This window comes from Saccopteryx leptura, chromosome 6 (genome assembly GCF_036850995.1).
Source record: "Saccopteryx leptura isolate mSacLep1 chromosome 6, mSacLep1_pri_phased_curated, whole genome shotgun sequence".
In the NCBI taxonomy this organism is placed as follows: Eukaryota; Metazoa; Chordata; class Mammalia; order Chiroptera; family Emballonuridae; genus Saccopteryx; species Saccopteryx leptura.
Window position 1 is genome coordinate 54,666,714 of NC_089508.1, and position 27,857 is coordinate 54,694,570.

The 27,857-nt window shown below is 41.8% G+C and overlaps 2 protein-coding genes across 5 annotated transcripts in view; one reads left to right on the forward strand and one right to left on the reverse strand.

Annotated features, from left to right (window-relative positions):
- The window catches only part of CSNK1G1 (casein kinase 1 gamma 1), a 505,634-nt gene that overhangs the window by 194,469 nt on the left and 283,308 nt on the right, over positions 1-27,857 (forward strand). The gene's annotated exons all lie outside the window — the stretch shown is intronic.
- Positions 1-27,857, reverse strand: part of TRIP4 (thyroid hormone receptor interactor 4) — an 86,464-nt gene that overhangs the window by 21,020 nt on the left and 37,587 nt on the right. For all 3 annotated transcript variants that reach the window (XM_066344157.1, XM_066344159.1, XM_066344158.1), the window contains 4 exons: positions 26,886-27,012; positions 19,519-19,706; positions 12,865-12,989; positions 10,477-10,568 (listed from right to left, as the gene is read on the reverse strand). In XM_066344157.1, coding sequence (XP_066200254.1) covers positions 10,477-10,568; positions 12,865-12,989; positions 19,519-19,706; positions 26,886-27,012 — 532 coding nt within the window. The remainder of the gene's footprint in view (positions 1-10,476; positions 10,569-12,864; positions 12,990-19,518; positions 19,707-26,885; positions 27,013-27,857) is intronic.

Genomic DNA, 27,857 nt, shown 5'->3' on the forward strand with positions numbered 1-27,857 from the left:
GTCTCTGTAAAAAAAAAAAAAAAAAAAAAAAAAGAACAGCAGGAGCTGAGGATGGCTTGGTTGGTCTGAGCACTGGCCTCAGTCACTGAAGATGGCTAGGTTGATATGAGCATTGGTCCCAGACAGGGATTGCCAGTTGGATCCTGCTTGGGGTGCATGTGTGAGTCTGTTTCACTTTCTCCCCTCCTCTCACTAAAAATAAATAAATGAAAATAAAGAATGAACAGGAGCCAGACTGGTGGCAGTACAGTGGATAAAGTATCAACCTAGAATGCTGGGGTTGCTAGTTGGAAACCCCAAGGTCGCCAGCTCTGAGCTTGGGCTTCTCAGTGCAGGGTTACTGGCTTGAGTGGCAGGATCCTCCACACGATCCCAAAGCTTGCCAGCTTGAGCCCAAAAGTTGCTGGCATGGAAAGCCCAAGGTCACTAGATTAAACAAGGGGACACTGGGTTGGCCCTGGTCAAGGCACGTATGAGAAGCAATCAATGTGCACATAAAGTGAAAGCAATGAGTTGATGGTCCTCACTCTCTCTCTCCATTCCTTTGTCTCTCACTCTCTCAAAAATAAAAAAAGTAGAAATAAATAAAAAAGAAAGAAGAAAAAAGAATGAGTAGGAACACTCTTGGTGGACAAGAATGTAGCTTGGTATATTGAGAAAGACATAAATTCTGCCTTCTTCAGGACTCATCTTTTTTTATTTTTTATTTTTTATTCTTTTTTTTTTTTAGAGAGGAGAGAGAGAGGGAGAGGGAGGAGAGAGAGACAGAGAGAAAGAAGGGGAGAGGAGCTGGAAGCATCAACTCCCATATGTGCCTTGACTGGCAAGCCCAGGGTTTCGAACCGGCGAACTCAGCATTTCCAGGTCGATGCTTTATCCACTGCGCCACCACAGGTCAGGCCAGGACTCACCTTTTCTAGAAACTTCCTTAACCCCCCACCCTACCTCCAGCTGAATTAGAAGTTAGATCCTCTCCATTGCGCATTACTTTGTTCATATGATAATTATTATGGTTGGGTTTTCTTGTCTCAGTCTCTTCTAGTAGACTTAAAGAACTAGAGGGAATGAAATGCCTTGTTAAAACTCTGGATCCTGCCTGACCAAACAGTGGCGCAGTGGATAGGGTGTCGGACTGGGATGTGGAGGACCCAGGTTCGAGACCCCGAGGTTGCCAGCTTGAGCATGAGCTCATCTGGTTTGAGCAAGGCTCACCAGCTTGAGCCCAAGGTCGCTGGCTTGAGCAAGGGGTTACTCGGTCTGCTGAAGGCCCACGGTCAAGGCACATCTGAGAAAGCAATCAATGAACAACTAAGGTGTCCAATGAAAAAATTGATGATTGATGCTTCTCATCTCTCTCTGTTCCTGTCTGTCTGTCCCTATCTGTACCTCTCTCTGACTCTCTCTGTCTCTGCCACAAAAAAACCCACAAAACACAAAAAACTTTGGATCCTTATTCTTTAGCATAGTGCCTAGTACATGACACATGGTCAACACTTCATGAATGTATGGTTATATAATAGTCTGAGCAATAAAATCTTAACTTAGGAGATGATTAGCCACATGGTTTCATACAGTAGACTGTATGCCAAATCAAGAAGTCTTGGAGATATTGTAATAAGATAGCAAGACTACAGCGGATTCCTTCTATATCCAGCAAACCACTTTCTCTCTAGCCTGGGCTTATTTACAGGTAAAATGAAGGTGTCACATTAAGTGATTCAGTCGCCCTCGTCTAAGTCCACTGGCATTATCCTAGAACGAATATTTTAAAATATCTGGGCCCTGGCCAGTGGTTCAGCAGATAGAGCATTAACCTGGCATATGGAAGTCCTGGGTTCAATTCCCAGTCAGGGCACTTCAAAGAAGCAACCATCTGTTTCTCTCCCCGGCCCCCTCCTCTCCTCTTCCCCTCCCACAGCCAGTGGCTCAACTTGTTCGAGCATCAGCCCCAGGTGGGGGTTGCCAGGTGGATCCTGGTCAGGGCCCATGCGGAAGTCTATCTCACTATCTCTTCTCCTCTCACTAAAAACAAACAAATAAGCAAAAAACCCTACTTTAGATGATAACACTAGTCTTTCTACCTTCATTTTTTTCACTACAATCCATCTTCCACATTGCTGCCAGATTCTCCTCAAACAAGGCTCTGATCAGTTCAAAACACCTACCCTATCCCATAACTGACTACAGAAAAAGTCTTTCATTCAAGGGTATCTACCTCTGACCAAAACATACAGTAACTTTCCATTTTTGTATGCTGCTTGTTCCTCTTCACTCATATTTTTCCATTAACAAACTGGTTTGCTATTACTTTCCATACAGGTCCATAATTTTCTATCTCCCTTACTCCTTCTCCTTGGAATATGCTTTTCTACTATCTATACAAGTAGGAAAACTTAAACAGCAATCCCAATTATACTACTGACTAACAGTACACAAGTTATTTTAACTCTTAAAGTTATTTCATTTCTAAAAAAGTGGCAATAATAGCTTGCTTGGAGTTGTTGTGAGGATTATAAAATAATATACATAATGTCTGGCACATAATAACTGATCAAAAAGTAATAGATTTTATTATCACTGTCCTTCAAGGTTAATTCAAAAGCCATCTTTTCCATAAAGTCTATTGTGATCCCTGCTAGCTGGAAGCAACCTTTCCTCCCTTTAAATTCCTCAGAGGCGGTCTTTACTTCTTTTGAAACAGTTGTCTTTACTTTTTATTTTGTATTTGGTTATTTACATACATATCTTATTTACCTAGTGGTCTTTCATTCTGAAGACAGAACCCATGGCTAATTCAACTTTCTTTTTCCTTTAGTGTCTAAAAAAAGTATATGATTTGTGGCAGACATTCAAGTATTTATTGATGAATAAATACTTAAGAGCCTGACCTGTGGTGGCGCAGTGGATAAAGCGTCAACCTGGAAACGCTGAGGTCACCGGTTCGAAACCCTGGGCTTGCCTGGTCAAAGCACATATGGGAGTTGATGCTTCTAGCTCCTCTCCCCCCTCTCTCTGTCTCTCCTCTCTCTGTCTCTCTGTCTCTCTGTCTCTCTCTCTCTCTGTGTTTCTCCCTCTCCTCTCTCTAAAAAAAAAATGAATAAATAAATTTAAAAAAATTAAAAAAAATAAATACTTAAGAAAATCTTAATAATTATATGTTCATTTTCAGATGAAAAGCTGAACATTTAAAAATGTACATAACTAAATATAAACGTATTAACATTCTCCTCCTCACTTCAGAATAAACACAAACAGAAAGCATTGCTGCCTAGATTATTCTTTTTTAAAAATGTGCATAGCTGTCCTCAACTCATTAAGTGAATACTTGATATTCAGGTTGTTGCAAAAAACTCAAGACAGTCTGTTCTGATTGTTAGAAACTATAGTAGATGTTCTAGTTGTCATCAGAACTATGAAAATGCATTCCCTGTCTCACTCAAGTGAGCTGTGTTTTTATTTTTATTATATCTTTTAAAATTTTTATTGATTAATTTTAGAGAAAGAGTAAGAGATGGAGACAGAAAGAGAGAAGCATCAATTTGTTGTTCCACTTATTTATTCATTCATTGGTTGATTTTTGTATGTGCCCTGCCCAGTGATGGAACCCACAACCTTGGCATGTTGGGGTGACACTCTAACCAGCTGTGCTACCCAGCCAGGGCATGAGCTGTGATTTCAAAGGACGGCTTAGGTTAGGTTAATTGTGGCAGATGTTCAATTCCCCTTTGTTGGTTCTCAGATACAGACTTCAAGATCCCTTAGATACATACATTTTAGATCTATAAATTGGCAGGTTTTCTCAATACAATGGAGAAGACCTTTTCACCTATTTTAAAAGAGAATCTGGGGTCTCTGCATTATTTAAGGCCAATATTGCCTGGTTTAAACACTATTAATTACTGCCTTCATTTTCTAATTTCTCACCTCTCGGACTAGACAATCCATTAGTGATAGAAGCTGATGATTTCCACATAGGAAGTGGTATCTGCAATCTCCCTGGAGTTCTTTATCACTTGGATAATCTTATAGAAGTCTTCCCCATTGGAAGAATGTAATTCTATTGCTAATGTCAATTATATAGGCACCCAGCAGTAGAACTGCTTCAACATAATTCCTTGAAGATAGGCTCTTGGTTATTAGAAAAACAGTAAGATCAAATGAACTAAAAGGTCAGTAAACTGGCAAGAGAAAACTGGATCCAGACAGAAGAAACTGAATAATCATTGACCTTGGAGATTTCAGACAAATCAGATTTTCTATTGAAGGCAGAGCTATAAATAGCACAACATAACACTGACTGGAACAAAAGCCACCAACTCAACTTTTTGTTTGAAAACTTGTTAGGTCTAAAGAACTGTTTAAACCACAGCTGTTAATGATTATGGATTTGGCAATCAAAATGTCTTTGTTTAAAAAAAAAAAAAAGTTTTAACTGCCTTACTATTGAGGTTACAAACCACAGCCTTGATGCATAGTTGCAGTCAACATCCTCCCTGCTGTTTTTGAGAGCTTACATCTGCTCCTGGCCGATAAAGCGCTGGCAACTGGCAAGGGCTCCTTCCAGGGGAATACGGAAGTTTTAACTAGATGGCTCTCATCTACTTCTCTCCTGAGTTGAGCCTACAGTGCTTTCTTTAGCACTCCTACCTTGTCTAGGTTAATCTCCTGCTATTACTCAGGAGGGCTGAAGGTCTAGTGGGATTTTCCTTCTGGCACATATCAGCCGTGCCAGCCATACTATTCTTAGAAGATAAAAGGAAGACAAAGTCTTAGCTCAGGGGAAAGCACTTTAAGCACACATTTTAAAGCCACTTATAGTAGTGCACTTGATTTTAAACAACCACTAATAAAACCTTTTCAGTTATTTTTTTAAAAAAACTAAATGATCACACTATGCTGAAAATAGTGAAGGCTTAGTGCATTTCAACTTATCAAAGAAAGGCCAAGAATGGAAGGTTAGAAATTAAGTTACTGAGTTTTTTCAGGGAAGAAAAAAGTTAGAAACAAGATGGAGAAGTAAAATATGGTCCAAATCACATAGGAGATTAGTTTCAGTTGAAAATTTCTATATCCATACGGGTTTTCAATGAAAATGCAATTCAGCTCGGTGATGAGACATGCATATGGGAATGCAGAAAGAAAACACAGGTCAGGAAAGTGTCTCCTGAATGATTCTCCCTCAGTGAGCTGACCTATGAGGATAAAAGAAAACCAAACATACCCAGAGTAGCACTGCCTAAGCTACACATGACACAGATATGAGTTCTGCAGTGTGCAAGTAGGTAGTGTTGGTGTGTGTAGGGGGAGATTGTGGTCAAAAAGTTTTGTGGAAAAAAAATAAAAAAGTTTTGTGAGCCCTGGCCAGTTGGCTCAGTGGTAGAGCATCAGCCTGGCGTGTGGGAGTCCCGGGTTCGATTCCCGGCCAGGGCACACAGGAGAGGCGCCCATATGCTTCTCCACCCCTCCCCATCTCCTTCCTCTCTGTCTCTCTCTTCCCCTCAAGAAGCCGAGGCTCCATTGGAGCAAAAGATGGCCCGGGCGCTGGGGATGGCTCCATGGCCTCTGTCCCAGGCGCTAGAGTGGCTCTGGTTGCAACAGAGCGACACCCTGGATGGGCAAAGCATTGCAAAAAAAAAAAAAAAAAAGGTTTTGTGAACAGTGCAAATTATGTCCACCACAAATATCAGAGTTGTATCAGAATCATAATACACACTAGCATATTAAAGGCTCTGAGAAGTTCTTCAGTAAATATATTTATTTAATACAAATACATTTTCCAAATGTATGTATTCACAAAAATCTCACAATACCTTCCCTTGTTTTGGGGGATTTTTTTTTTCAGAGAACACCTATATCATGGAATAGTTTGCGAAATGCTAATCTAGGGTTATTATTTCTAAATTTTCAACTCATTCTTGCAGAAATGAGAATAAGGTTGCTAAAACAGACTAGGCAATTACATATTGTATATCATAGTACCTTAGCTCAAAGAGAGACAGGTAGTTTACAAAGAGTGCTTGAGACATTTTTCAAACGCAGCCAAATACCAAAGCTACAATTTTAAAAGTGGTAAGATCCTTACCTGATTAACAATCACCAAATAAGGCTAATATAAATTCTGAATACATTCAAACACAGAATAGAGACAATAAGGAAAAGCCACAGAAAAACTGACCATAGAGAAAATAAGCATAGAATTCTTTTTTTTTAATTATTTTTTTTCTGAAGCTGGAAACGGGGAGAGACAGTCAGACAGACTCCCACAAGCACCCGACCGGGATCCACCCAGCACGCCCACCAGGGGCGACGCTCTGCCCACCAGGGGGCGATGCTCTGCCCCTCCGGGGCGTCGCTCTGCTGCGACCAGAGCCACTCTAGCACCTGGGGCAGAGGCCAAGGAGCCATCCCCAGCGCCCGGGCCATCTTTGCTCCAATGGAGCCTTGGCTGCGGGAGGGGAAGAGAGAGACAGAGAGGAAGGAGGGGGGGGTGGAGAAGCAAATGGGTGCTTCTCCTATGTGCCCTGGCCGGGAATCGAACCCGGGTCCCCTGCACGCCAGGCCGACGCTCTACCGCTGAGCCAACCGGCCAGGGCCAAAAATTTTTTTAAATTTTTTTTTTTTTTTTTAGATTTTATTTATTCATTTTTATTAGAGAGAGAGAGAGAGAGAGAGAGAGAGAGAGAGAGAGAACAGGGGGAGGAGCAGGAAGCATCAACTCCCATATGTGCCTTGACCAGGCAAGCCCAGGGTTTTGAACCGGCGACCTCAGCATTCCAAGTCGACGCTTTATCCACTGCACCACCACAGGTCAGGCAGGATTCTTATATTTAATGAAGCTTAGAGGCTTCTGGCATTTTGGGATATTTTAATGTCCTATATCAGGGAAATTCATAAGGAGAGCTGCTATGACCACCATTTGGAAACATATGAGAAGATTCATACACTGCTATGTGCCCTCAACATCCTCAGGATAAAAGATAGACCATAAACTCAAGAGTAGTATCAAACTACCCTGAAAGACAGGTAACCTTGGAGAAACCAAAAAGATCTATTTTGTTAATAAGATTTCTAGTTTCTGTAAGATTTGTGGTACTCCACAGACTAGGATTACAGCTTCCCAACCTTCTCTACATAAATTATGGCAAAAGAAGACGACGTTTAGCAATAAAAATAATTTGATCTTGTATCAGGTGGTGGTTTGCTTGACAAATGAGAAAGTAAAAGAAGGTCCCTTGTCAAAACCCAAAAACCACCACCCATCGGCCTGACCTGTGGTGGCGCAGTGGATAAAGCGTCGACCTGGAAATGCTGAGGTCGCCGGTTCAACACCCTGGGCTTGCCTGGTCAAGGCACATATGGGAGTTGATGCTTCCTGCTCCTCCCCCCCTTCTCTCTCTCTCTCTCTTCTTTCTAAAATGAATAAAAAATAAAAAAAAATAAAAACAAAAACCACCACCCATACTACCAGATGATCCTGGGTTCTCTTTTATTTTTATTTTTAATTTTTAAAATTTATTTGAGAGAGAGAGAAAGAAACATCAATTTGTTGTTTCATTTATGCATTCATTGGTTGATACTCATATGTGCCCTGACAGGGGACTGAACCACAACTCTGGCATATTAGGATGATGCTCTAACCAATTAAGCTACCGGCCAGGGCCTCCTGGGTTCTCTTTTGAAATGCAAATATCTTAAGAAGAAAACATAGTAAGTTACATTATATCCATTATGTCATTAATAACTGTGAGAGTCTCTAAAACTGTAAAGCCTAAACCATGCAAGGAATTCTTATATTACTTCTAGACTAAAAAAAAGGAAAAAAGAGTAGAAGAAAAAGATACAAAAAAAAAAAAAAATAGGCAAAAGGGCCATAAGAAAGATAGAACAGGCACAAGAGTGTGGAAAATAAAGAGCTTCCATATGTCTATGGTTTTGCCTAGGTCTGGATCAGATGCTAAGAGCAGAAGAAAGGCTAGGAATAAAATTTCATGCCAAATTGCATTCAATGGACTCATAAAGTAATCAAAGAAGGGCTGAGAAGGTGAGTCACAAGAAAATTAAAGACAGAAACTGACCAGGCAGTGGATAAAGCATTGGCCTGGGACACAAAGAACCCAGGTTTGAAACCCAGAGGTTGCCACCCTGAGCATGGGATCATAGACATGACTGCATGGTTGCTGGCTTGAAGCCCAAGGTCACTGGCTTGAGCCTAAGGTCTCTAGCTTGAGCAAGGGGTCACTTGCTCAGCTGAAGCACGCCCAGTCAAGGCATGCATGAGAATGCAATTAATAAACAATTAAGGTGCCACAATTATGAGTTGATGGTTCTCACCTCTCTCCCTTCCTGTCTGTCTGTATCTGTCCCTCACTCTGTCTCTCTCACTAAAAAAATAAAAAGATAAGAAAAGAAAATCAGACTCCCACATATGCCAGGACCAGGATCTACCCAGCAACCCCATCTGGGGCCAATGCTCAAGGTACTAAGCTATTATTAGTGCTAGAGGCTAATATGCTGGGACCAACCCAGCCATCCTCAGCACCCAGGGCCAATGCTTGAACCAATCGAGCCACTGGCTATGGGAGGAGAAGAGGGAGAAGGGAAGAAGCAGATCGTAGTTTCTCCTGTGTGCCCTGACTGGGAATCAAATCCAGAATGTCCATATGCTGGGCTGATGCTCTATCCACTGAGCCACCAGCCAGGGCCTAATTTCTTTTTAAAAAGCATACAGTAATAACACTAATGAAAGGCAAATGAGTCTGAAAAATAAAAGAATTTACTAAGAAAAATTAAGCTGAAGAACATTTTTTTTTATTTTAAGATTTTTATTTACTCACTTTAGGGGGATAAAGAAAGGGGGGAGGAGCAGGAAGCTTCAACTTCTATATGTGCCTTGACCGGGCAAGCCTAGGGTTTTGAACCTGCGACCTCAGCGTTCCAGGTCAACACTTATCCACTGTGTCACCACGGTCAGCATGAAGAACATTTTTTTAAGCACAGTGGTGGAAAACCTGCTGCTTAAAGTAATTATTCAAAGAACAGGAAAACCATAATGTTATGTAAAACTTTTCATGCTTCCAGGATGGACCTTCCCATTTTGGATTTCTCTAGTCTGAATCTTAGACTCTAAATTTCAAGTTTTCCAATTAAGCTAAAGTCCTTCGGCTCCCTCTGCTGTTCAAAAATGTACTTTAGTTATGTCAGTTCAATCTTTAATGATCAAAATACAAATATGTTAAATGCACACATATGTACAAACACCACACCCCAAAATTTGGCACAGTCCCAGCAATCAGAGTTCAATCATTTGCTTATCATGACTCCTCTGGCCTAGACCAAATATTACAGAATAAGTAATAACAAATGCTACCAATCCCACCCGTAATTGAAATAATTCAGTGGATAATGGAGGGTTTCTTCACCAAAAGCAGCAAACATAAGAAACATCAATTCTTCGTTGCGGTTCCTTAGTTGTTCATTGATTGCTTTCTCATATGTGCCTTGACCATGGGGCTACAGCAAAGCAGCGACCTTGAGCTCAAGCTGGTGAGCCTTGCTCAAACCAGATGAGCCTGCGCTAAGCTGGCTACCTCGGGGTCTCGAATCTGGGTCCTCCACATTCCAGTCCAACGCTCTATCCACTGCGCAACCACCTGCTCAGGCAGCAGCAAACTTTTAAGGGATGAGGATCCTATATGTATTAGCTGAATTGTGGCAAACACTTTTTATGCAGAAATGTGTATGTATTCGTCTTCCAAATACCAAAACCCAAACAATCACTATATTTTTTCTGTTTCTACCCTGGTCTTTTCTATCCCCAATGTTTCCTAATTAAGAGATTCTTTTCACAGCCTGACCTGTGGTGGTACAGTAAACTGTGTCAACCTGGAACACTGAGGTTGCCAATATGAACCACAGGCACATATGCGAAATAATCACTGAGCAACTAAAGTGATGCTCCTCTCTCTCTCTCTGCCCTAAAAAAAAATCAAAAATCAGTAAATAAAAAGGTACTTTCACATCTAAATTCAGTTGCTAGCACCTGACCAGGAGGTGGCGCAGTGGATAGAGCATAGGACTAGGATGAGGAGGACACAGGTTCGAGACCCCAAGGTCGCCAGCTTGAGCGCGGGCTCATCTGGTTTGAGCAAATCTCACCAGCTTGGACCCAAGGTCGCTGGCTCAAGCAAGGGGTCACTCGGTCTGCTGTAGCCCCATGGTCAAGGAACATATGAGAAAGCAATCAATGAACAACTAAGGTGTTGCAACGAAAAACTAATGATTGATGCTTCTCATCTCTCTCCATTCCTGTCTGTCCCTATCTATCCCTCTCTCTGACTCTCTCTCTGTCACTGTAAAAAATAAAATAAATTCAGTTGCTAGCACCTTACTATCTTCAGGATATTCTGTTTTGAAGGATCTATATGTCAGCTATGATGGTGAACCAAGCATTTGTCCAAGAGAAGTACTGCTACTCACCTGATCCTTAAATTGATTCTGGGACAAGCAGTCAATTAGGTCCACACAGCCCAGTAGACAACCTGATGGATATTCGTTGGGAAATTCCACATCTGAAACAAGAATAACAGAAGAATTAAATTACCTTCTTTGTGACCCTGGAACTTATGAATCTGTTTCAATTCTGAACAAATCACTTTCTCTATTATCTATTTGTAGACATAATGAAAACAGTAAGGTTTTTATTTGGCTCAAATGTTGATATTTTATCAAAAGAATTTTGAGCGCTGGCTTAGTCCGCTCACACCATCGAGGTTCAAGGACCTCACAACTTCACTCCAAAAGTACCAATTCCACTACACTCAACTGTATTAGACTGAAGTTTGGTGGCGATAGGTTTTGGAAACAAGCTATGGGTGGCAAGAGAAAACAAACAAAAAAAGTAATGAAAAGAAACATTAAAAGTGTCAGAGCACAAACAAAGTCAGTTGTATCAGTCAAAACAGAAATACATTTTTATAGAAACACATACTTTTTTGTGTGTGGCAGAGACAGAGAGAGTCAGAGAGAGGGACAGACAGACAGGAAGGGAGAGAGATGAGAAACATCAATTCTTCATTGCGGCTCCTTAGTTGTTCATTGATTGACTTCTCATATGTGCCTTGACCGGAGGGCTACAGCAAACCGAGTGACCCCTTGCTCAAGCCAGCGACCTTGGGCTCAAGCTGGTGAGCCTTGCTCAAATCCAATGAACCTGCGCTCAAGCTGGCGACCTTGGGGTCTCAAACATGGGTCCTCCACATCTCAGTCTCATGCTCTATCCACTGCACCACCGCCTGATCAGGCTAGAAACACATACTTTTGATTCTTAAAGTTTGGCTTAAAAACTTTTATAGGTTTTCTGTAATTATCCTCTCATTCTACCTTAAAATGAACTGTGTGATCTGAGTAAAAGGAAGGAAAATAAGACACCCAAAGGTCACAAGTGATTTTAGGATCCAAATTTAGGGTGCTTGGCTGAGTCCCAAAATACATTCCTTAAGTCAACCAACGTTGGTCTGTCCAAATCTAGTAGAAGACGTCTATTTGGGTTATTCCTAATAAAAATTCTTTTTTTTTTTTTAAGATTTATTCATTTTAGAGAGAGAGAGAGAAAGAGAGAAAGACAAGGGGAAAAGCAGGCAGCATCAACTCCCATGTGTGCCTTGACAAGACAAGACAAGGGTTTCAAACCGGCATCCTCAAATAATTCTTATTTGTGCCCTGATGAGGTGGTGGCGCAGTGGATAGAGCATTGGATTGGGATGCAGAAGACCTAGTTTCGAAACTCCGAGGTCGTCGGCTTGAGCATGGGCTCACCAGCTTGAGCAAAGGGTCACTGGCTTGAGCGCAGGGTTGCTGGCTTGAGCGTGGGATTACAGACATGACACCATGGTCATTGGCTTGAACCCAAAAGTAGCTGGCTTGAAGCCCAAGGTCGCTTGCCTGAGCACAGGGTTACTACTTGAGCAAGGGGTCACTCTGCTGTAGTCCCCCTCATCAAGACATATATGATAAAGCAGTCAATGAACAACTAAGGTGCTGCAACGAAGAATTAATGCTTCTCATCTCTCTCCCTTCCTGTCTGTCTGTCCTTATCTCTGATTCTCTTTATCTCTGTCAAATAAAAAAAATTTCTTATTTCTGGTGTTCTTCCCAATAAAGAATTTAGGATTTATAGTAGTCATAGTAAAGAAAAAAAAAAAAAGGAGAAAATTTTCTCAGATAAAACTAAGACTAGGCCCTGGCCGGTTGGCTCAGTGGTAGAGCGTAGGCCTGGCGTGCGAGAGTCCTGGGTTCAATTTCCGGCCAGGGCACACAGAAGAAGCGCCCATCTGCTTCTCCACCCCTCCCCCTCTTCTTTCTCTCTGTCTCTCTCCTCCCCTCCCGCAGCCAAGGCTCCATTGGAGCAGGGTTGGCCCGGGCACTGAGGATGGCTCCATGGCCTCTGCCTCAGGCGCTAGAATGGCTCTGGTTGCAGCAGAGTGATGCCCCGGATGGGCAGAGCATTGCCCCCTGGTGGGCATGCCGGGTGGATCCTGTCGAGTGCATGCAGGAGTCTGACTGCCTCCTCGTTTCCAGCTTCAGAAAAATACAAAAAAAACAAAACAAAACAAAAAGAAAACTAAGACTAACTGGTTGATTTCTGGTGTTGGGACTCTGATATTCGTATTCGCACTATTTGGCAAATTAATGGTTTTGACAGCTGTCTATGATCTGCCACTAAACAAACAAACACACACACATACAAAATTTAAAGTCATTTTCAGCTACACACACAAAGACATAGGAAGAAAGAAATGAAAAAATCTGAATGTTAATAACTTCTCTCCACAAAGTAACACTAAAAGGAGAATACACGGTGGTTACCTTTCCCACGAAGAAAACGATATGTAGTCTGGAGTTCTGAGACTTCTTGAGGGGAGGGTCTTTTGGCTGTAGCTGCAATCCAAAGGCGTCCTCTGTGAGGGGTGTACCAGCTTCTGCCTTCCACCCTTAAACAAGTATAAAGTTAGTGAGAAGAATTTAAATTCTAGCGTCTTGGATGACCTTACAGCAAATTATCCAGTTGAACAGAGATCTATAGATCAGTGACTTTCAACCACCAGTCTGCCAGAAATTTCATGCCGGTCTGCAAAAGAGTTAACCACCCAGCCTGATCAGGCGATAGTGTAGTGAATAGAACATCAACCTGGGATGCTAAGGACTCAGGTTTTGAAAGCCCAAAGTCGCTAGCTTGAGCATGAGTTCACCTGGCTTGAGTGCGGGCTCACTAGTTTGAGTGTGAGATCACTGGCTTGAGCAAGGGCTCACTGGCTTGGCTAGAGCCCCCTGGTCAAGTCACATATGAGAAAGCTATCAATGAACAACTAAGGTGCCACAACTATGAGTTGATGCTTCTCATTTCTCTCCCTTCCTGTCTGTCTGTCCCTCTCTCTCTTGCAAAAAAAAAAAAAAAAAAAAAAGTTAACCACCCTAACATTGTATGGCGATTATAGACCTAAAATTTCTGGCAGATCAGCGGTTGTAAAACATTGTTGTAGATGATAACTCAGCAAGAGGGGTATTTTTTGTGACAATTTTCCCACAAAACCCTTCACTTGAGTATGAACCGCATTTCTCTACTTTTTTTCTATCATCAGAACAAAGACCATTTATCTCGCTCAACTCTTTTTTTTTAAAAATCAGATCTCGGTAACTCATATTGGGAGCTTTCACTAGCGCTGGGACTTTTACAATACAAATCTTCTATTTTCAAGGCATCCAAGTGATCCTGCAAAAACGAAAATCCTTGCATTTCTTTGAATCAAAGGCGAACCTTTTCCTGAAAGACTTGTTAATTGTTCTTCAACCTAACAGAAAAGTTCTCACCCATACATATTTCAAGAAAGTTACTTTTATAATTATTATTTAATAGAGTCTAAGTAAATAAAAAAGCTTATCATCTTTACTGTTTAAATTGAAACCACATTCATTTATATTGTCTAAGTATTTTATAAAGGGTTGTGTTCTTTGTAGAAAATTAAACAATCTATTGACTAGTTTGAATTCAATCTTCAAATGAAATAGCAGAATGCATTCAAAATAATTCAATTACTCCAAGAATTACAATAATATGTTTCTCATCAATAAAATAAAGTACCTTTGATAATATACTATTCTTATACTGGAAATAGGGAATTTGTCATATCCTTAGTTTTCCAATATAGTGAATCAGAAGAGTGCTAGGCACATAGTAGGTACTCAGTAAACGAGGAATAAATCTATATATTTCTTCCCCCTACACCAAATAACCTGAAAGGTTACTGGGAAAATAATCTCACAAGTGTGGCAGAACCACCCACTTTATTTCAGAGTATTTAGTGATTGTGGGTTAGATGCTGTTCATCCTGTTCTTTTCAGTGAGAAAATCTGAATTGTACAGATCCAAAGTAGGATGAGAGAGATGTAAACATTCTGATTCCCACAGCAGAGAACAAGTTATGTAGTTTTCTACTTTAAAAAGGGAAGACACTTAAATTGCAGAGAACTGAACGAGAAAACAGACATCTGAGGACCTAGTTGCCCAGGAGTAGAAGCAGATTCAAGTGCACTTGCTCTAACAGCACTACACACATGGACTATGATACAATTAGGAGCTAAAGCAAGAAAGCTTGACCTTCAAGAGGGTGAAAAACAGTAATGCACCTTAATGAAGAAAGGAAATCACAACTAATCATGAAAACCTCAAAGCACAAATGATTGTTCCTAAATAATGATAATAAATTTTCTTTCAGGAAACTAGAGAAATGACTGAAGCTTATAATGAGAATGGAACATACACTTTGAAACCTGAACTCTAGTTCTATCTCTGCCACTAACTCTGTAATTCATAGCAAGCTACTTTACCTTTGCCTGCCTAAGTACCCTCTTTGTTCAAGATTGTAATGTTACTGGCATGACCTATTTCATAGAGCTACTGCTTTGAAATCTGTAAAATTCTATTTAAATATAAGGTATTATTACTGTTATGAGTTAGGACACTGCCAGACATTTAAAATTCTAGCTGATAAAATAAGAAAGAAGAAAGTAATATCTGTACTCCCATATTTGTTGCAGCATTATTCACAATAGCCAAAACAACCTAAGTGTCTACTGATGAATAAATGAATAAAGAAAATTTGATATAAATAGTGAAATATTATTCACAGTCATAAAAACAAAGGAGTCCCACCTGACCAGGCAGAGGTGCAGTGGATAGAGCATCAAAGTGAGACGTAGAGGACCCAGGTTTGAAACCCTGAGGTCACCAGCTTGAGCGTGGGCTCATCCGGTTTGATCACACAGCTCACCAGCTTGAACTCAAGGTTGCTAGCTTGAGCAAGGGTTCACTTGCTTTGCTGTAGCACCCCAGTCAAGGCATATAGGAGAAAGCAATCAATGAACAACTAAGGTGTCACACAAAGAATAGATGCTCATCTCTCTCCCTTCCCATCTGTCCCTCTCTGTCTCTCTCTCTCAAAAAAATAAAAAATAAATAAATGAAGGAGTCCTCTATTTGCAACAATATGGGTAGGGCATTTTGCTAAGTGAAGTAAGTCAGACACCTAGAGAAAGGCAAATTATTGTATGATTTCACTTACATGTAGAATGTGAAAAAAACCAAACTCACAAATACAGAAGGAAATGAGGGAAGTAGTCAAAAGTTACAAACTTCCATTATAAATAAGTCCTGTGGATGTACAGCATGGTGAATACAGCTAACAATACGTTTTGTATATATTTGAAAGCCGCTAAGAAAGCTGATCTTAAACGTTGTCATCACAAAACCAAAAAATGTATTAACTATGTGTGGTGATAGATGTTAACTAAACTCATTGCAATAATCATTTTGTAATACATACTTATGTTAAATCATTATGCTGTATACCTAAAGCAAATACAAAATTATATGTCAATTTTCTTTTTTTTCTTTTTTTAGTGAGAGAGACAGAGAGGAACAGACAGGCGGGAAGGGAGGGAGATGAGAAGTATCAATTCTTTGTTGCGGCACCTTAGTTGTTCACTGACTGCTTTCTCATATGTGCCTTGATGGGGGTTTGGGGGAAGGCTGCAGCAGAGTGAGTGACCCCTTGCTCAAGCCAGTGACCTTGGGCTTCAAGCCAGTGACCTTGAGACTCAAGCCAGTGACCATGGGGTCATGTCTATGATCCCACACTGAAGCCAGTGACCTTGTGCTCAAGCCAGCAAGCCCACACTCAAGCTGGATGAGCCAGCGCTCAAGTCAGCAACCTTGGGGTTTCGAACCTGGGTCCTTTGCGATTCAGGCTGATGTTCTATTCACTGCACCACCACCTGGTCAGGCTATGTCAATTTTATAGTAATAAAACTGTATAAAAAGGAAAAATAAATGTAATGATAAGTGAAAGAAGAAAACACAAACATAAGTATTTATTATGACCTCACTATATAGTCTGCAGCCCTGGCCAGGTAGAAAGTTCGTTAGACTGTCATCCCGACATGTCAAGATTACAGGCTCAATCCCCAGTCAGGACACATTCAAGACTCAACCAACCTGACCAGGCAGTGGCGCAGTAGATAGAGCGTCAGACTGGGACACAGAGGACCCAGATTTGAAACTCCGACGTTGCTGGCTTAAGCACGGGCTCATCTGGTTTGAGCAAGGCTCACCAGCTTGAGCCCAAGGTCACTGGCTGAAGCAAGAGGTCACTAGGTCTGCTGTAGCCCCCTGGTCAGGGCACATATGAGAAAGCAATCAATGAGAGTAAACTTAGGTGCTGCAACAAAGAATTGATGCTTCTCGTCTCTCTCCCTTCCGGTCTGTCCCTATCTGTCCTTCTCACTGTCTCTGACATACAAAAGAATCAACCAATAAATGCATAAGTAAGTGGACAACAGCCTGATGGGTGGTGGTGCATCAACTTGGGAAGCTCAGGTCCTAGGTTTGAGACCCTGACGTCACCAGCTTGAATATGGGTTTATCTGGCTTGAGCACAGGCTCACCAGCTTGAGCATGGAATCACTAGCTTGAGCGTAGGATCAACATAATCCTGTGGTCACTGGCTTGAGCCCAAGGTCATTCATTGGCTTGAGCAAGAGGTCACTGGCTTGGCTTGAGACACTGGTCAAGGTATGTGTGAGAAGCAATCAATGAACAACTACAGTGACACTACTGTGAGCTGATGCTTCTCATCTCTCTCCCTTCCTTTCTCTCTTTCTCGCTCAAAAAATAAGTGGAACAACAAATCAATGTTTCTCTCTCACACCATTCCTCTTTCTAACATCAATAAATAAAACAAAAACAATTTGCAATTGGCAAAAGAATATAAACAGTCCAAAATGCTAAAAGTAGCTGTCTCTAGGGGATGGGATTATAGGTCATCTTTCTTTTCCTAGCTACTTTTCTGTATTTTCCAATTTTCTCTTTACATTTATAAAAGCAAAAAGAAAATAAAGAAATTGAATTGTAAAGAAACATATGAAACCATAGAATTGTAACTATTACTACCATTATCACTACTTTCCCGACAGATAGATAGATAGACAGACAGACAGACAGATAGATAGATGAGAGAGAGAGAGAAAGAAAGAAGGGAGGGAGGGAGGGAGGGAGGGAGGGAGGGAGGAAGAAAAGAAAGAAAGAAAAACAAGCCTGACCTGTGGTGGCGCAGTGGATAAAGCGTCGACCTGGAAATGCTGAGGTCACCGGTTCGAAACCCTGGGCTTGCCTGGTCAAGGCACATATGGGAGTTAATGCTTCCAGCTCCTCCCCACCTTCTCTCTCTGTCTCTCTCTCCTCTCTCTCTCCCTCTCTGTCTATCTCTCTCCCTTTCTCTCTCCTCTCTAAAATGAATAAATAAAATTAAAAAAAAAAGAAAAACAAAACCACAGTTAGGCTAGTGTCTTTTTTTTTAAAGATTTTTTTTTTTTCCTTTGTATTTTTCTGAAGCTGGAAACAGGGAGAGACAGTCAGACAGACTCCCGCATGCGCCCGACCGGGATCCACCCGGCACGCCCACCAGGGGCGACGCTCTGCCCACCAGGGGGCGATGCTCTGCCCATCCTGGGCGTCGCCATGTTGCGACCAGAGCCACTCTAGCGCCTGGGGCAGAGGCCACAGAGCCATCCCCAGCGCCCGGGCCATCTTTGCTCCAGTGGAGCCTTGGCTGCGGGAGGGGATGAGAGAGACAGAGAGGAAGGCGCGGCGGAGGGGTGGAGAAGCAAATGGGCGCTTCTCCTGTGTGCCCTGGCCGGGAATCGAACCCGGGTCCTCCGCACGCTAGGCCGACGCTCTACCGCTGAGCCAACCGGCCAGGGCCGTGTCTTTTTTTTTAAAGATTTTTTTTTTTTTCCTTTGTATTTTTCTGAAGCTGGAAATGGGGAGAGACAGTCAGACAGACTCCCGCATGCGCCCGACCGGGATCCACCCTGCACGCCCACCAGGGGCGACGCTCTGCCCACCAGGGGGCGATGCTCTGCCCCTCCGGGGCATCGCTCTGCCGCAACCAGAGCCACTCTAGCGCCTGGGGCAGAGGCCAAGGAGCCATCCCCAGCGCCCGGGCCATCTCTGCTCCAATGGAGCCTCAGCTGCGGGAGGGGAAGAGAGAAACAGAGAGGGGGGGGGGGTTGGAGAAGCAAATGGGCGCTTCTCCTATGTGCCCTGGCCAGGAATGGAACCCGGGTCCCCTGCATGCCAGGCCGACGCTCTACCGCTGAGCCAACCGGCCAGGGCCAAGATTTTATTTATTGATTTTAGAGTGAGGGTAGACAGAAAGGTTGGGGTGGGGAACGGGAAGCATCAACTCTCCGTAGTAGTTAGTTCTCATATGTGCCTTGACCAGGCAAGCCCAGAAATTTTTTTTTAGATTTTATTTATTCATTTTTAGAGAGAGAGAGGGAATATATATAGAGAGAGAGAGAGAAAGAAAGAAAGGAGGGAGGAGCAGAAAGCATCAACTCCCATATGTGCCTTGACCAGGCAAGCCAGGGTTTTGAACTGGCGACCTCAGCATTCCAGGTCGACACTTTATCTACTGCACCACCACAGGTCAGGCTAGGCTAGTGTCTTAAAATTAATATATAAATAGGCATTAAAAACTTTGAACTTCAACTAAGATCAAACCATTAAAGTTGTTGAGTGCTATATCACAAAGGCAATGACAAGAGAAGTTTTATCGATAGATTTACCTCCAAAGATTAAAAATTGGTATTGTATTCTTTGTTAGGACTTTGTAATAAAGGTAAATTAGCTTGCTCTGAATCACAAAGTTAGTGGCAGAGATGGAGCTAGAGTTCAGGTTTCAAAATCCTTAGCCATTTTAACCTCCATTTTTAAAGCTATTTAGTAAAAAAACAAAAAACTATAACCAAATCAGTAACATGAATATATTGCTTAAAGTTCTATGTACTAATGAGTATTACAAATCATCATTAGCTTGGGGAAAATAAATTCCAACCCATATTCTAAAGCAACTTTATGTCACTGTAAAATCTTTCACTGCCAAGATTCATTCCTATTCTTACCTTTTAATCCCTCTGACAAGCAGAGAAGCCCAGGGCTGATGCATAGAGAGGCACCAGCCACCATCAAAGCCTTCTTGAAATTCATTATCCTGGATTCGCAACTGGTGCCGATTTGAGTTGAACTCTAGATCTGATTTTCCTGAATGGAAAGCCTTCTTCTGTGAGGCTGTCACTGTCTGGTCTATCCACTACACAGGAAAGAAATCAAACATACAGTTCTGAAAATAGAAAAATCTGGAGTAGATAAAAAAAATGAGATGAATACTAATAAAGAAATCATAGTGGTAATATATTCTTAGAAAATTTTATCCCATCATTGTCTGAAAAAGGGCCAAAAAAGCTGGAGAAGATATAAATTCAGCCTGACCAGGCGGTGGCACAATGGATAGAGCGTCGAACTGGGATGTGGAGGACCCAGGTTCAAGACCCTGAGGTCGCCAGCTTGAGTGCGGGCTCATCTGGTTTGAGCAAAGTTCACCAGCTTGGACCCAAGGTCACCGGCTTGAGCAAGGGGTTACTCGGTCTGCTGAAGGCCCATGGTCAAGGCACATATGAAAAAGCAATCAATGAACAACTAAGGTGTCGCAACAAAAAACTAATAATTAATGCTTCTCATCTCTCTCAGTACCTGTCTGTCTGTCCTTATCTATCCCTCTCTCTGATTCTCTCTCTGTCTCTGTAAAAAAAAAAAAAAAAAAAAAAAAAAAAAAAAAAAATATATATATATATATATATATATATATATATATATATATAAACTCAGTGGGAGTCCCATTTATGGTAACAAGGTCCCATCTCTTTTTTTTTTAATTAATTAATTTTTTTTTTTTTTTGTATTTTTCTGAAGCTGGAAACGTGGAGGCAGTCAGACTCCCGCATGCGCCTGACCGGGATCCACCCGGCATGCCCACCAGGGGGCGATGCTCTGCCCATCTGGGGCGTCACTCTGTTGGGAACAGAGCCATTCTAGTGCCTGAGGCAGAGACCACAGAGCCATCCTCAGCATCCGGGCCATCTTTGCTCCAATGGAGCCTTGGCTGCGGGAGAGGAAGAGGGAGACAGAGAGGAAGGAAAGGGGGAGGGGTGGAGAAGCAGATGGGCGCTTCTCCTGTATGCCCTGGCCGGGGAATCGAACCTGGGACTCCTGCACGCCAGGCCGACGCTCTACCACTGAGCCAACCGGCCAGGGCCCAAGGTCCCATCATAAAGGATAATTAGATTTAAAATCTCCATAGAAAGCTTCCTGATTCCAGCATCAGCATAACTATCAGATCAAATAATTGGTCTGCAATTATTTCCACTCTATGCCTATTAATAATCCATACTGGATTCTGGACAATTTCCCAACATAAATCTATCAGCCAAATGAAGAGTCAACATTTTGGTCTGTACATTCTTCATGTGTTTAGGGGCAGGATGACATCCTGGTACCATAATAAAGCCACACAGATGTTGTTAAGGCCTACAGTTCTGACTATTGGATGCATGAAGCATTTTCTTACCCTGAATTAAACAACTCGTCCCCTAAAAAGAGGATGGAGCACTACAGAAACAAGGCTTCCATCATGTAAAGAGAAGAGAAAATTACAGGTACAGGTAATTAATTACAGGAAACTAAAGAGTCCCGACAGTAGTTCAGTAGAGAATGACAAAGGTTAATGTTTCTTCCACCCAGAGCAAGAAGACTGAACGCTCTGAAGTTTAAGGGGAAAAAAGGAGACTTTATTAGAATGAAGTTAGGGTTAGTTGTCTTAATTTTTCTCACTTTTTTTTTTTTTTTTGTATTTTTTCTGAAGTTGGAAATGGGGAGGCAGTCAGACAGACTCCCGTATGCGCCCGACAGGGATCCACCCGGCATGCCCACCAGGGGGAGATGCTCTGCACATCTTGGGGCGTTGCTCTGCCTCAATCAGAGCCATTCTAGCGCCTGAGGCAGAGGCCACAGAGCCATCCTCAGTGCCCAGGCAAACTTTGCTCCAATGGAGCCTTGGCTGCGGGAGGGGAAGAGAGAGACAGAGAGGAAAGAGAAGGGGAGGGATGGAGAAGCAGATGGGCGCTTCTCCTGTGTACCCTGGCCGGGAATCGAACCTGGGACTCCTGCACGCCAGGCCTACGCTCTACCACTGAGCCAAGTGAGAATTTTTCTCACTTTTTATTTAGTAATTTATACGGGGAAAATGCTAAAGTGGTAGCCTAGAAACTCTAAGCAATCATTTTAAACCCTAAAAGTTTCAGTTTTCTCAACTGTAAAATGATGAGGTTGAACTACTCTAAGAATCCTTCTGCAATAAAATTTTTAGTCTAATCAACTGTGTTGTATCTTAGAAAAAAAACAGAAACATTTAAGTATTTAACTATATGAAAAGGCATAAAGTAGCAAAGCATATAAAATATTTTTATTTATTTATTTTTAAATTTATTTATTCATTTTTAGAGAGAGAGGAGAGAAGGGGAGGAGGAGCAGGAAGCCTCAACTCCCGTATGTGCCTTGACCAGGCAAGCCCAGGGTTTTGAACTGGTGACCTCAGCATTCCAGGTTGACACTTTATCCACTGAGCCACTACAGGTCTGTCATTTATATTAAAAAAATTTTTTTTTAATTTATTTATTCAATATAAAATATTTTTTAAAAAGCCCTGGCCAGTAGCTCAGTTGGTTAGAGCATCGTCTCGATATATCAAAGTTATAGGTTTAATCCCCAGTTGGGGCACATTTAAGAATCAACCACAGCCTTGGTTGGTGGCTCAGTGGACAGAGCATCAGCCTAGCATATGGACATTCTGGATTCGATTCCTAGTCAGGGCACACAGGAGAAACTATGATTCGCTTCTTCCATTCTCCCTCTTTCCCTCCCATAGCCAGTAGCTCAAATGGTTCAAGCTTTGGCCCCAGGCACTGAGGATAGCTTGGTAGGTCTGAACGCATCAGCCTCGGGTGCTAAAAATAGTTTGGTTAATTCCAGCATCAGCCCTAGATGGGGTTACCTAGTGGATCTTGGTCGGGGTGCATGTGAAAGTCTGTCTCACTTTCTTCCCTCCTCTCATTTGAAAAAAGAAAAAAAAAAGAAGTAGTCAATGAATGCATGGATACATGGAATAACAAATCCATGTTTTTTTTTCTCTCTCTCCCTCTCTCTAAACTCAATAAATAATAAAAAAAATTTAATATAGAAAGAAGCCCTGGTTAGTTGGGAAAAGTGTTGTCTTGATATGCAAAGGTAGCGGGTTCAATGCCCAGTCAGAGAGCATACAAGAATCAACCAATGAATGCACAAATAAGTGGAACAACAACAAATCTATGTTTCTCTCTTTCAAATCAATAAATAAAAAAAGGTTTTAAATATAAAAGAGATACAATGCTTACATTCAAGGAACTTACAATCCTATTAAAACAAATGCATAAATAAATATCCAAAATATAAGGCAGAATTGAGTAAATACTACAAGGGATAAAAGCCCTTAAGTAGAGTCCTGGCCGATTGGCTCAGTGGTTGAGTGCCGGCCCAAAGTGTGGAAGTCCTGGGTTTAATTCCTGGTCAGGGTACACAAGAGAAGCGCCCTTCTGCTTCTCCACCCTTCTTCCTCTCCTTTCTCTCTATATCTCTCTTCCCATCCCACAGCCAAGGCTCCACCAGAGCAAAGTTGACTCGGGCACTGAGGATAGCTCCATGGCCTCCGCCTCAGGCGCTAAGAATGGCTATGGACACAATATAGCAATACCCCAGATGGGCAGAGCATTGCCCGCTGGTGGGCATACTGGGTGGATCCAGTCGGGGCATGTTGGAGTCTGTCTGACTGCCTCCCCACTTCTAACTTCAGAAAAATACAATAATAATAAAAAAAAAGAGCACTTAAGTGAGAGCACAGAGGGAAGAACTGATCCATTACAGGGGAAACAAGTGATTTCATAAAAATGTTGGTATTTGGGCAATTCTGAGGCCCAAATTCTCTGTTCTATTTTTATTATGGTTTTGTTTATATTACCTGTTTCTCTATTCTCACAGTCACTTTGTAAATTGATTTCCTGTGACCTTTTAATAATACTGTTATAGAGCCCCTAACTGGTTTCCTCATCTACATTTTAGCCTTTAAATAACTCGTACTGCCCAACTAGTGCCACAACACTCATTTAGGCCCTCAGCATCTCCCCACTGTGCTACTGTAATAACCTTCTTAGCAATTTCCTTGCTTCTAGTCTAACACCTCCCTCCAATCCAATCTCTAGATAGACATGGAAGTAAAGCTAATCTTCTCCAAAAATTCTTCAAGGTCTCTTCTTTTCCTACTTTTATGATAAAACCAAACTCCTTAACATGAAACATAAAGGCTTTCATGATGAGATGTTGCCTACTGTATTGGATTAAGTAGTATCCCCCCCAAATTTATGTCTTTCCAAAACCTTACTTGGAAAAAAAGTCTTTGTAGATATAATCAAGCTAAGATAAAGTCATACTTTAGAGCAGACCCCAAATCTAATGACTAGTATCCTTATAAAAGGAGAGAATACACAGAGACAGTGACACAGGGAAGAAGGCCATGTGAAGACAGAAGTAGAGATTAGAGCAACACAGCTACAAACCAAGGGATGCCTTGCAGGCACCAGAAGCTGAATGAGGCAAGAAAGCATACTCCAGCAGAGCTTGAAGAGGGAATACAGTCCTTCTAACACTTTGCTCTCAGTGATTAGAACTGTGAAAAATAAATTCCTGGCCCTGGCCGGTTGGCTCAGCGGTAGAGCATAGGCCTGGCGTGCGGGGGACCAGGGTTCGATTCCCGGCCAGGGCACATAGGAGAAGCGCCCATTTGCTTCTCCATCCCCTCCCCTCCTTCCTCTCTGTCTCTCTCTTCCCCTCCCGCAGCCAAGGCTCTATTGGAGCAAAGATGGCCCGGGCGCTGGGGATGGCTCCTTGGCCTCTGCCCCAGGCGCTAAAGTGGCTCTGGTTGAGGCAGAGCAACGCCCCGGAGGGGCAGAGCATCGCCCCCTGGTGGGCAGAGCATCGCCCCTGGTGGGCGTGCAGGGTGGATCCCGGTCGGGCACATGCGGGAGTCTGTCTGACTGTCTCTCCCCGTTTCCAGCTTCAGAAAAATACAAAAAATAAATAAATAAATAAAAATTAAAAAAATAAAATAAATTCCTGTTGTCTTAAGCCAACCAGTTGTGCTACTTTGTCATGGATGCCCTAGGAAATTAATACACCTACTAGTCCATTTTATTTGTTTTTTGGTTTGTTTGTTTTTTCTCCTACCAGTCCATTTTAATTTCTACCAATTCTTAATTACTTGTGGCTCTTCAAACCTACAATGCTCTCAAACAGCTGAGCCTTTGTACATGTTGTACCTTTTACCTGAAATTATCTCCTAAGAGATAATTATGCCTCCTTGAAAATTCCTATTCATCCCTTAAGTCTCCTCTCAAATATTATTTCTTTTGTGACTCCTTTAGTGGGCCTCTGAACTCTCTCCTAAATTCATATTATACTTATGACATGTATCTATCAGAGCAATTACCTTAATGAATTGTAATATTTGTATTCAAACACATCTTCCCACTAAACTTGAAGTCCTTAAGGACAGGAACTGAGCCTTTATCTTTTAATTTCCCAGAACCTAGCAATGAAACTAGCACATATCAGTGCTGATGAACAAATATTTCCAGTTAAACTGACTATAGCACTGCTCTGATTGCAACTCTCTGTTTAAGAACTGTCCATAGCTCACATTTATTAACAAAATAAAAATGTGAAAACTTCCACCTGACCTGTGGTGGCGTAGTGGATAAGGCACCAACCTGGAACGCTGAAGTTGCTGGTTTGAAACCCTGGGCTTGCCCAGTCAAAGCACATATGACAAGCAACCAATGAACAGCTCGAGTGAAACAACTACTTCTTGTTCTCCCACCCCTATGTAAAATCAATAAATAAAATATTTTTTTAAAAATGTGAAACTGCCTGACCAGGCAGTGGCACAGTGGATAGAGTGTCAGCCTGGGATGCAGAGGACCCAGGTTCAAAACCTCCAGGTCACTGGCTTGAGCACAGGGCTGCTGGCTGGAGCATGGGATCATAGTCATGACACCATGGTTGCTGGCTTGAGCAAGGAGTCACTGGCTTAGCTGGAGGCCCCTCTGTCAAGGTACGTATGAGAAAGCAATCAATGAACAACTAAGGTGCTACAATGAAGAATTGATGCTTCTCATCTCTCCCTATCTGTCTGTCCCCATCTGTCCCCCACTTATACCCCCACCCGCTAAAAAAAAACACAACTTCCTAGATAAACATTAAACTCTGGTATCTACCTACCTAACTCTACTCTATTTCTCATGATAATCCCTTTTATGAGTACTATCTGGGTTGCCTAAATTCACTGTTCCATACACATATCTCCTGTGTTTTTGTGTAGCCATGCCTTATTCCTACAGTTCATTCTGCCTGGAATTTTTTTCCCCATCATCCCCAAACATCTTTTATCTTGGATATTTACTTTTAATGAATGCAAGCTTCCCTATAAAAGCCTCTTTTACTCCCCTTAACTTAAAGTAGTCTTTCCCTCCTCCAGGTTTCTACCATACTTTATTTATATCTCCTTTAGGCTTGGAGTTACTTATCTAATCTTTTCCCCTATTAGTCTATGATTTCTTTGAAGATAGAAGTAATGTCTGGTTGATCCCTTTCTACTATGCTTATACATAGTAGATGCTCAATGTACCTGAGTGGAAAATAAATGACAACAATGAATATCTGTATTAACGTATTAATTTAAAACATCGCTCTGCGGGACTACCCATATTCTATAAAATATACAGAAAAAAACATTAACAAAAGGACCATGGAGCCCTGGCTGGTTACCTCAGTCAGTTAAGAGCACACACAAGAAGGAACCAAAAAATACACAACTGAGTGGAGTAACAAATGAATGCTCCTTCCCCCTCCTCTCTCTTCCTCTCTCTCTAAAAAAAAAAAAAAAAAAAAAAATCAATAAAAATTAAGCTCTGGCTAGATATAGCTCAGTTGGTTGGCATGCTGTTCCGGAGCACAAAGGTTGCTGGTTTGATTCTCAGGGCAGGGCACATACAGGAACAGTTCAATGTTCCTGACTCTCTCTCAAAAAAGGACCATGGAATTATTGTCTAAATCTCTACAGTACTAAACAAAACCTTCTTTTTGGAAATACTCAGATAATAATATAGGTCAATTTGTCAGAAGTGCTGCAAAAAATCTGGAATAAACTGAGCCAGAAAATAAGATTGGTGGGCGCGTTGAGAAAGCATAGCAGATTGGTATTTAAAGCACATTAAAGAGGCACACTTAAAAGGAGAAATGCCTAGGACCAAACTTCTTTCATTATCAATTAAAGCAAAGATCCACTAACCTGGGGAGGGGGCTGGTACAGGTTGGGATTCACAAGAATTCCGAAAGGCTCTTCAGAAGATCTATCCAATTGGGTCAGTGGTTGGTTCAAGGTTCCACTGGCAATGGCCTGTATTGTCTCATCTAGTCTGTGATAACAAACCAAAGGATGCAATAATTGGTAATGTTCTATGCTCAAAATATCCTTATTTACCACCAATAAAAAAAACAACCTTCTATAGTAATAAAGAGTAAAATTCAAAGAGAGGCTCATAGATGACCTCCTCCTTGTCCCTCCCCAACTTCCTGCTCTTCACCCCAAGACCCTAAGGAATATGAATTAGTAAAAGTTCCAGAATGCTAAGAAAGTAGGTAGGGCACACTACAATCATTTAACCAGATTATTTAAATTGCCAGGATTTGAAAAGTTGCCTAGAAATAGTCTGACCTACAGAAAAGTATTCTACAGCAGCCCATTTACTCAACATACTCGATTATTCCTTTGCCCACTCAGGAGTCCCTCTCTCCACTCCTCCATGCTGATCTGAATCTAGCCTTGCTTCAAGGCCCAGAAGTTCTAACAATGCTCTCTACTGGCCCTACACAAAAGTGCTTCCTCCTTTCTCTGAAGTCCTATAGCACCTACTATTTAGTAATTGGATACATCGTATGGTTGTGTTTGCTATGACTATTTGGCTCTAATCCTATGTGATAATTTTCATTAGTGGAAGTAATTCTACTGGATAGTAAGAGATCATAGGTCCTGCGGGAACCATATCTTATTCTACTCTATAGCACTACATTTCTTGCTGCTTTACTCCATGCCCCTGCTGAATGCTTGACAAATGTAGATGATTAATTCTGAGGCACAATGTAATGAAAAGCTTCTTCCAGTAGCAAAAGCCAAACCTGATCTTGAATGCAATTAAAGAGATACTTATTAGGAACTTCTGATATGTAAGGCAACTCAAAAGTTTTAGAGCGTGTTTTTCTA